This window comes from Sorex araneus, chromosome X, assembly GCF_027595985.1.
Source record: "Sorex araneus isolate mSorAra2 chromosome X, mSorAra2.pri, whole genome shotgun sequence".
Lineage (NCBI taxonomy): Eukaryota > Metazoa > Chordata > Mammalia > Eulipotyphla > Soricidae > Sorex > Sorex araneus.
Genome location: NC_073313.1, coordinates 155,461,089 through 155,472,013, shown reverse-complemented (window position 1 = coordinate 155,472,013; position 10,925 = coordinate 155,461,089). Strand labels below are relative to the sequence as shown.

The 10,925-nt window shown below is 47.5% G+C and overlaps 1 gene segment (V, D, J or C); it reads left to right on the top strand.

Moving 5' to 3' along the window:
• The first annotated feature begins 2,052 nt into the window (after positions 1 to 2,052).
• On the top strand, positions 2,053 to 2,516 carry LOC101557586 (immunoglobulin heavy variable 4-61-like). The segment is given in 2 exon segments: positions 2,053 to 2,098; positions 2,179 to 2,516. Coding segments are annotated over 2 exon segments (384 nt in total).
• The last annotated feature ends 8,409 nt before the right edge of the window (positions 2,517 to 10,925 follow it).

Below are 10,925 nucleotides of genomic sequence, written 5' to 3'. Positions count from 1 at the left end.
AGACACATCTGTCTGGGGACAGAGGGACAGGACGACGGTCAGTCCTGTCAAACAGATGCCCCGAGCCAGTTTCCCAGTGCCAACACCAGGATCTCACACCCCCATCTGCTTGAGGTGACAGCGTTTGAGAGAGACATTGGCAAGTGACTCATCCCAGGAAGGCCCAATTGCCCCCGAGCCAAGATCTCTTGACTCTGGGCAGGAGGGGGACAGACCGAGTCCTGCCCTGCCCAAGGCCCAGTACTTGACCCACCCGCATCTGGCTCTCGCCACTGCCAGAAAATGGCTCGTCTTCAGGATTGATCTCAGAGATGCCAGAGTCTCCTGCACTTGAGCACCCAGCTGAAAGCCTGAGACCTGCCGCCACCTATGCAGCTGTGCAACAACCCCAAACTCACAGGGTCGCCAGCCCAGGAGAAACACAGAAATTAGATGGGAACATTGAGTGGAAGCCCACTGGGCTCATGAGTGAAACACTACCACAGAAGGCCCAAGTGCACCAACAGCTCAGGAAATCCTCAGGTTGGGATTGTACCAACAGCATTAGGAGATGCTGTAACAAACAGTGTAAGGTCAATTAATTAGTGGTGCTCAGGGAGACGACTGGAGGGGTGGGTAACTGGGGACGTTGGTGGAGGGAAGAACAGATTGGTGGTGGGATGGTGTTGGCATGCTGAGTACCTGGAACAACTGTATTGTGAAGAACTATCTAAATCACAGTGTTTAAAGTAAGAAAGGCGAGAGACAGAGAAAGAGAGAGAGAGACAGAGAGTAATTTTTTTTAATTTAATTTTTATTAAGTTGTTCAAAATATTTGATTGCATTTAATATTCGAACACCAATCCCACAACCATTACACCTTCCCACCACCATATCTCAATCCCGAATCCCACACCCTGACTGAACCAAAATAATTTATTTTGTATTGCTTGTTATGAATAATCCTCTAAAAATGAGACTAAAATATTTTCTTAGAGAAAAGTGTGTGAAGATTGTTGTACTTCACCCAGGAGCCATTAAGTTCTTCAATAAGAGATTAGTAACATTCTACTAAAGGTGAAAAATTCTGTGTTTATATGTGTGTGTGTGTCTATAAATATATTTCCCACTGAGATGTTTTCCTTCTACTTTAAACCCCACCAAATGTGGGGTGCTACTCTTGGTATATTGGTGGTGTAAAGTGTGCTATGTCCAGGAATAGACTCACTCTGGGTGAGGCTCATTTGAGCATGTGGAGAGTGGCCTTGAGCATGGGGGCAGTTGAGTTCTGGGGGGGTTTGGCTGCCAGGCTGAGTCCATTGGGGCGGGTAGGGGACTCACCCGCCCCCTCCAGGATGCCCAGAATGAAACAGCCACAGCCAGGAGTAACTCTTGACTGCAAAGCTAGGAGTCATGACCGAGAATCACTGAGTATGGCCCGAAAACAAAAAAATAAATGAGTAAAACTCAAACGTGAATTTTTAATTAACTATGTACTTTGTAAACAGTTATCAGACATGACAATGTCATAATCTCTTTATGGAAAGAAATGAGTACTGGGAAGGGAAGTTGAAGTTTTCATTTGGATATTATTTTATAGAACATTATAGGAAACACATATAAGTAAGATTATGAACATTATAAATGGGGCTATATTTAAAAGTTTTTTGAAACATAAACAATGCAAACTATTTTCTTTAGCAACTTGAAATTGAAATGATTTTGATAATTTTAACTTGATTAAGACAGATTATAACTTTTCACATGGTAATTCAATAAAATAAATAACTTTACAAAAAAAGACAGATTATGAAAATAAGTGAGTAGCCACCTATGGCCTGTTTCTATGTACTTCATCAGCAAGTGCTCAATCCATCAGACAGGGTGAGTTCAGCGCCCCAGTGGGACAAGGAGATGCAAGGTCAGAAAGTTTCCCTTATAACAGACCGGGTCACCTCATGCAAATCCCTCTCAGGCTCTGGGGTCAAATGCACTTTGGGCTGTGGAGCTCACAGCTGTCACCTCACTCAGGGCTGAGTCTCTGGGGAAGGCAGAGCTGTGCTGGAGAAGAAGATGATTCTGTGGGGTCTTCTCCTCTGCCTGCTGACAGCCCCTCTGGGTGAGTGTCCCAGATGTTATAGGGTCTAGGGGAGGAACTGACCTCAGGGACTGATAGTGACTGATTCTCCTTGTCCCCAGGTGTCCTGTCCCAGGTGCAGCTGCAGGAGTCGGGCCCAGGACTGGTGGCCCCCTCCCAGACCCTCTCCCTCACCTGCTCTGTCTCTGGGTTCTCCATCACAACCAGTGGTTACTGCTGGGCATGGATCCGCCAGCCCCCAGGGAAGGGCCTGCTCTATTTGGGGCGCATATGTTATAATGGAGACACCAACTACAGCCCGACCTTCGAGAGCCGCATCTCCATCACCAGAGACACGAACAAGAACCAGTTCTCCCTGCAGCTGAGCTCAGTGACCCCCGAGGACACAGCTGTGTATTACTGTGCTAGAGAGAATCACAGTGAGGGGCAGTCAGGGTGAGCCCAGACACAAACCTGCTGAGACAGGTTGGGCTGCAGGGGCCTCCAGGGCCACCAGAGGGCGCTCAAGACTGAAAGGGGCACAGGGACCAGGAGGAGGTCAGGTCCACAAAGGGAATCCTAACAGCATAGTAAATAACCCACACTGTACTCAGAGTGACAGCGGGGTCACACAGGAGTCCCTGTCCTGCCATCACTCACTGTCAGGACAGGTCCATTCTCAAATCTCCCGCAAGGATCTCTGTACCGACTTCCTCCAGGATCTCACACTTCCTGCAGCCCCTGTTTCCTCCCAGACACATGGAGGTGAAGGTCTCTGACCCTCCCCACAGTGACCCTGCACACTCCTCTCATGTCTGCTCCCTGGAGACTCTCACGCCCATGCTCAAGGTCGACCAGAGATGGGTTCAGCCCAGTCTTCTGTCAGCGGGTGCCTATTCACCTGACGAACCACCTGTGACCCCTAAGTCTTCTCTTCTTCCTCATTCTGCTGTGTCCCTCAGTGTAGGGCTAAGGGAGGAGCTTCATGAGGACTTGGGGGAAGCTCCAGCCCGCACCCCTCAGCTCACTCCTGGACACTCGCCCTGCAGGGCCGTCAGGAAGGGTCCCTGTTACTCACTAGTGTGTATTGGTCAGGAAGATGCTGTGGGTGTCACAACTGAACTCGATAAAAATAAAACACTGATCCTAGTAGCTAGAATGCTCATTGATTGCAACGAAAATCATCTGAAAAACATACATCAATGAATATTCACATGCTGTTCTCTTGACATGCCATAACCAGGATATCAGGGGCTGCAATTCCTTCTCATTCTACACCCTGAGATCCAGGGCCCCCACGGTGTGTTTCCCAGACAGGAGGCAGATGAGCTGAGTGGCCCAGAAAGAGGCAGGCATAATGCTTGATTCCTCCTGCATCTGATTTTAGTTTATTTGGAACCTGAATGGCCTGGATAGTCACACTTTATAGAGAAAATCTATTATCTTGAGAAAAAAGATGTTCAGATAATATTCAAAGGCACTGGATTGAAAGACACTACAAAAAGGAGTATTTCTGTTCACAGACATTTGTCATTCAAATTTTGACAAGACGTCAGATACCCAGCCAATATTCAAGGATATTGGTCCTTAATGGCACTTGGAAATTCTACTGGCCTATGAAGCAAACACCCAGTATTCTGCTGACAGTGATATTGATTTTCACAAGTTATTTTTTTCTTTCTTTGCATTTCTATCTTGTACTGTGGCCCTTTGCTCTCCCTTCGCAGGACTTCCCCATGCGGCCCTTTCTCTGCAAACCAGACTTACTCTAAGGTCTCTGTGAGCTGACATGGGACTCAGGCATGAGTGACCTCCCCGTGGAGGCAGGAAAGATTCCCTTCTCTACGGGGCTGTCTCTGAACACACCTCCGTGGGGAAAGGACCAGGAGGGGGTCAGGCCCACAAATGTGTGAATCAGGCTGGGCTCGCTTCTCAGTGCTCACACTTCCTGTCTCCGATGGTGCTGAGGACACACTCTCTCTATTAATACAGGGAATTGGGGGACTCTGAAGGAACCGCCCCAGACCACAGGCGGGGCTGCAGGGGCGCTGCTGACCACCAGAGGGCACCGGGGAACCAACTCAAAAAAAGGTCTCAGCCCCACCAGGGGGCAAAGAGGGTCATCATGTGCTAGAAGCACGCACCTGGCAATATTCTGTCACAACACAGAGACACTCAGCCCCCATCATCCCACCCACTCCCACCCATGCCCAGTTCCAGGGTCTTTCCTAGGACCCTTCCCCATCGCTCCCAGAGCGGCTCCACTTTCAGTGACACCCTCACACTCCCAACCCCTCCCTGTGGTCTGTCCTCCCTGTCCCCAACACTCACCCCACCAGGCCCCCAGGACTGCAAAGCCTGGCAGGGGGAGTACTAATCGGTACTTTCCTGTTTGTTATTATTTTTATAACTTTCTCTTTATATTCATGTAAGATATAGAACAGCTTTTCCTTATTTTTCTCCCTCCTTCTAGAAAGCTCTGTGACCTATTTTAAATTTCCAGGACTGAGAGTAATCCAAGAAGTCTTTAGGCCTGAGTAAAAACCCACAATATATTCCTAGAGGGGAAGGCTACTGAGAGTGAATCTCCATCATCACACCCTACACACACTTACACAAACAGGGAGCACTGCAGAGAGCGTGAGGGAGGACTGAGGCTTTCGGGAAGGAATAACATGGGCCAAGGGGAAACAATGGGGTGAGGGGTTCATCCACTGTTTTGGTGTGATGATCACTGTACATGTGTCCATATATCCACGCTCATGAAACATTGATGATCTACAAGTCAGTATTCTGTGTAGGGCCTGGGTTTTGTGGTGTTTACTGGTAGTCAAATACTGACATGGTGAAAAGGAGACATGGGTTCGGGCTGATGTGAAGAGTCACATGCCATGCACCTCCATGAATGCTAGTCTCCAATATCTTCCAGGTTAACGCAAAATTCAGAATAAATACAACTTGTTCTCATTACAGGAAAGAAGTTCTTGAGAGCTGCTCGCCCATATATTGTTTGGTTTTCTTGTTAGTTATTTGTGAGTTTTTGTCTGTTTTTGAGGATATAGGTGGCTTTCTCAGGGATTACTCCTGACTCTGCTCTCAGGATTTACTCTTGAAATTGCTGGGGGAAGCCTATGGGATACTGGAGATCAAACCTGGGTCAGCCGCGTGCAAGGTAAGCGCCTGACACTGTGCTATCCTTCAGCCCCTGTTGGTTTGGATGTGTTGTTGTGCCACTCTGGGTATACTGCTGGCTCTGTGCTCAGGGGTTACTCCTGGTGGGGGCATGGGAAATCATATGAAATGCAAGGAATGAACCTAGATCTGCCACATGCAAAGGAAGAAGCTTACCCTTCTGCTGCCTCTACATCCCTTGTTACTGGAGAACGATCCTGGTGAACAGGGACACACTGTGGAATGGTGTGAGTATTTTAAAGACAGACTGAAGAGAGAAGGGGGTGGGGGGCCAGGGGACTAACATGCTTGTGGACTGAGAGCTCCTAATGCCCAACACGGTGAGAGTTTTCATTTAGAACAAGGAATCATCAGAAGAATGACAATCTTAGGTCAGCTGCCTGACTTAGTCTATGTGAGCTAAGCTTTTACACATCTGAAGGCCTTTGATGTCAGGGCAAACATCAGGACAGACATCTTTAAGCTAAAAGATGTTCCCTCTTGGAGAAACAGCAGAGAAAGAGCAACACAGGATCCTGCCTCAGGTTTCACAGATATCAGGGCTATGCTATTGCGCAATTCTGCCTTACTCCTGATTCTATTTCAATTCTTGGTTCACAACTTATTCATGACTGGGTGTGAGTCAGTGGATTACATTTTTAGTTTGGGACCAACTCTGACAATGCGTTAAGAGAATATAGCATTAAGTATGTAGCCTTTTCTGTGTCAAAAGATGCATGAAACAGAAGTATGACTGTAGATATTACATGATGATCTTCAAAAAATAAGTACAAAATATCACAAATTAAATTGGTAGTCATATAATAATTCCATGATAGAATAGCATAGTTTCTGAATATTTTCCAGGTTACAAGGCACCCCCAGAACCGACACTTGCTCTCAAGTCCAACACTTGTTCTATAGATTCAAATAAAACCTTTTATGTAGAATGAGGATATGCAAACAAGCCTCTCACTGTGATGATGAAAACAGCCCAGCCCAGCCTCATCTCCGGGAGAGGAGTCAGTTCAGGGGTTCCCAGTGGCTCCATCCTGACTCAGGCAGAACCAACATGGCTTGTGGGCTGAGCTGGCCTCTCCTGGTGGCTGTGTTAGGAGCTAACTCCGGGGCGACAGAGACACGGATCATGGGAGTGAGGGGAGAGGCAGATCCTCTGTGTGAGGGATTTCCTGACCACGATATCTTTGTGTTTGCAGGGTTCTAGTGTGAGGTGCAGCTTGTGGAGTCTGGGGGAGACTTGGTGCAGCCAGGGGGGTCCCTGAGACTCTCCAGTGAAGCCTCTGGATTCACCTTTATTGACTATTGGATGAGCTGGGTCTGCCAGGCTCCAGGGAAGGGCCTAGAGTGGATTTCATACATTAGTCCTGGTGATAATACATACTATGCCGACTCTGTGAAGGGCCGATTCACCATCTCCAGAGACAATAGCAAGAACACGCTCTCTCTGCAAATGAGCAGCCTGAGGGAGGAGGACACGGCCCTGTACTACTGTGTGAGAGACACAGTGAGGGGAAGGCCCTGTGGGCCCAGACACAAACCGCCTGCAGGAGGAAGCAGGGTGAGCTTCAGGGTCTCAGGCCCCCAGGAGACTCTGAGGACTCACCCCTGAGGAAACGTTGCTCATGATCAGATGAATCATCTTTCTGTGCAGATCAGGACTGACCTGCCCCTCAGCTCTCAGATGACCCCATGAACACCTTGTTCTGTGGGTTGTGGCTTTGAGTCTTCCATCCCCACTGTGGGCGGGAAGGAGTTTGTCTGACTCTCACCCTCATGATGGTAGTTTTCATTCATAGGACTATGACTTCCCTGGGGCCTGAGCAGCAAATTATTCTATTGTAGAAATTAAAATGACTCTGTAGGGATCATCATGGTGTCCTCGTAGGAGTAACTTCATGAGAAAGAAATCCTGGTGTCCATTCAGCTGTGTGCTGGCTCCTTTCTGCTCTCAGACGCAGTCAGGGCCCACTGACCTCTGCTCTCTGACCTGCACCCAGGTAGCCTCTACCTGGTCACCCACACCTGGGAATCCTGCTCTCTGGGATAAACTGACTTCCCTCATCCACTCAATAAATGGACATTCACTTTTCCTCATTCCCTCTCACCCCTCTGCCCTTGTAGAGGAGAGACCAGGTCCTGTGACACAGGCAGCGCTGACCCCTTCGCAGTGAGACAAAAGGCAGGACCCAGAGCATTGATGCTCTCCCTGACCCCCACTCTCCCGGCACCCCCAGATATGCCACACCCAGAGCCCAGGGACCCTCCTTACACTGAGGCCCCATACGGAGACCATTGCAGATGTGACTCAATGAATTTCTCATTGTAGATCAACCTCAATTTCTGGTCTGCCCTCCCAAGACAGAAAAACCTGGAGATTAGCATCTACAGTCCTCCCTCCCTCTTATGGTAACCCCTCTGAAGCAGCTCTCCTGTCCTGGGGACCTTCCAAAGTCACCTCTTTAAAATCCCAAGTGCACCATTGGTTCTTCTCTTAGGGAACACAAAGAGTTTTAAAGGTTCAGTATTAATAATAAAGAGTAATGTTGAAGGTAGATTTCCTATTAGAAATTACACTATCAGTCATGAATGAAAATGGCTAATTTTGAATTAAACTAATGGATACAGAATCATTATGAAAAACTGTACTATTCAAATATGGCCAATCTGTGTGTTTTTAGTTTGGGGGCCACCCTGGGAGTACTCTGTGTTTACTTCCTGTCTGTGTCCTGGTCTCCCTTGTAGTATTCAGGTATCAAGCTAGTGGTGCTGGAAAATGAACTTGTGCAAAGATGCTTCAATTTTGTTGATACTGCCTGAGTTGCTGTGAAAAACAAAATTTTATTGTTTCTGTTATGCCAGAATTGTCTAACAATGATAAAGTATAAAATGAATGTCCTAGGTTTCTTTCCTTTCTAATTTGGTTCTTGCACTATTTCTAATGCATTACTAATTATAAACCAGAATATTTATTTATTCTACATCTAAAAGAGTGAAACAACTATAGCATGAGGCAAGAAAGGGAAAAGAAATATGACTAATTTAGTAAGATGAAAATAAAACAAAAATTGTTAATCTACAGTTAATATTGGTGTGTGAAAATAAGCTTTCAGAAATTTAAGGAACCCTGTTTCTCAAAACTTATCTTTTTGGAAGCAAGCTAATTTTGTCAAACTAACTATAGATAAAGTTGTTGGTAAGTCCTTTTCTGTTATTTAGAAATTTGGTATGTGTTTAGATTTTCTTTTAATACATCCAGGGTGAGAAAATGTTTCTCTTAATAATATATCTGAAAATGCTCCATTTTTAAGCATGTTGCTACTCAACGCAAGTGTAGAAATTAAATTTCTGAGTCGATGCCAAATTAGAATTTTGTACCCCTCTAGGAACTATAGCTCGTGAAGGTGTTGGAGAGATGGTACAGCTACGGCTCTTGCCGTATGTGCAGTAGATCTAAGACGTGGCCCTCAGTAAGTACCACATGAGTGACCCTGAGCATTGCTGTTTCCTAAAACAAAACAAAAATGTTTCTGTGGAACGTGGCAGTAAACAGAGGGCTGCAGGCTGTGCTGAGCCCTGAGTCGAGTGCCCAGGACTGCGTGCCCACGCTTTCTTCCCCTTGCCAGTACCACTGGGGATGCCCCTGTCTCTCTCCAGCGCCCCAGGCCCAAGCAGCAGTGGGTGCTGAACTCTCAGGGTTGCGCCACTGGACTGGGTATTGTCAGGTCAGGGCCCCGGGCCCCCTGAGCACTACTTGGGAGGCTCCCCCTGGACTCCAAGGAAAAATAAACCCATTGAGATTTTTCACCTTACATTTGATAATTTATTTAGTACATAAAACACTTATATATGCTCAGCTGAACATAAATATACTGAAGATAGCTTTTAAAATATGCTGGCTATACTTACAATGTATAGCACAGTGGATAGGACATTTGCCTTGGACGTGGCCGACCCAGGTTAGAATCCTCCTTCCCTTTAGGAGAGCCCGGCAAGCTACCAAGAGTATCCATCCCACATGGCAGAGCCTGGCAAGCTCCCTGTGGCGTATTCGATATGCCAAAAACAATAACAACAATTCTCACAATGGAGACGTTACTGGTGCCCCTTCCAGAAATCGATGAGCAATGGGATGACAGTGATGACAGTGACAGTGACAGAAAAATTTTAGGAAGTGTCCTGTTGGTCTTGGTGAAGCAGCTTTAGGAAATATTCCCAACATTCCCCAGTCACTCTATCATCCTTACAGATGTGTGGGCCCAGCTCCCCTGGAAACTGCTGACTGTGGAGAGTACAGAGACAGTGCAGGTGGATCAGGTCTGTGGGGATTCACAGTCCCGGCCCTGCAGGGGCTCTGGGACAGGACACCTGGGGACAGGCACAGTGAGTAACATGCTTGTATACAAGAGTGTTTATTAGTCCTGTAGTCACCTAGTATATGAGGTGTGACATCATCCACCTCAGTCCTCACGTGGCCTGAGCTGGTGTTTGTGTGTAGAAATTTGTAGACCCTGCTGGGTGTGTAGACTACTTTTGATCCTTAACGCTGACTTTTTTTAACATCACCTTTTATTGCACATTTTCTGGCCCTCAGTAAGTACCACGTGAGTGACCCTTTCTGGCCCCTCAAACTAAAGTCAGCTCTCTGGGTGCTCCATGGAATTACGGGGTACACGCCTGTGACACAGCCTGTGTCTAGGTTCCGTGCATTGGGACGGGGTAGAGGGCAGCCTGCTCCTCAGGGCCAGCACAATTGTGCCCTTGTGAAATGTGTGAGTCTGAGGACTAAGACTAGATTCCAGGAGCCATAGTTTGTGGTTGAGGACTCTCCATGAGCTCCTTTCAGGATATTGATGGGTCTGGGATCCTCAGTGATGACCCCAATAACAGGGTCCTGTGGTTCACGGTCATCTCTGGGTGCTGAGTTACATACAGGACAGAGCGGTTGAGGTGGTCCTGGCCAGGCCAACCACACCAGGAAGGTCACTAGGCGAGGCCTCTTCCTTGTCCCTAAGTAGACTCAGCACCAGTGAGAGTGAAGAAATCCATCCAAATAACTGCCTTGAATCTTTCAGAGTGAAGCTGCTCAAGGAAAAGGATTTTTTTATTCAATGTACATGAATAAATAAATGTGTGAAAAAACTCAGCCCAAAATTCCATGGAGCACAGAGAGGTGAGTTAAAACAACAACAACAACAACAACAAAAAAAAAAAGACTTGTGAAATTTGATTGACGTGGATTTGACCAGGCCAAGTCAGAATTCACAGGGAAAATGGCACTGTCTGTTAGGCCCAGGATTTGCATTCACAGTGGGAGAACAGGAGCCACCACACAGGTACAAGGAGGGGCAGGGGCCTGTCTACAGGGTAGAGGCCCTGGGGGGTCTTGCTCATCAGGGACCTGAGACACGGGGACTCTTCTCCCCAGCTGCCATTTCCCCTCAGCAATTCCTGTTTCTTGAGACTTCTCAGCACGTTTCCTGTGCTGGAGGAAGAGGCCCGAGTCTGATAGGACCCCAGGGACAGGCCTGAGTGCTCTGAGCACAGTCAGCACCTCCTCCCAGGGAGCCCACACACCAGCCTCCCCCGGGTCCCCTCCTTTCTCCACAGAGGCTCCTCCATGCAAATCTGCACTCGGGACCCAGGGTTAAAACCACGTTCACACTCACCCCAACTCGGG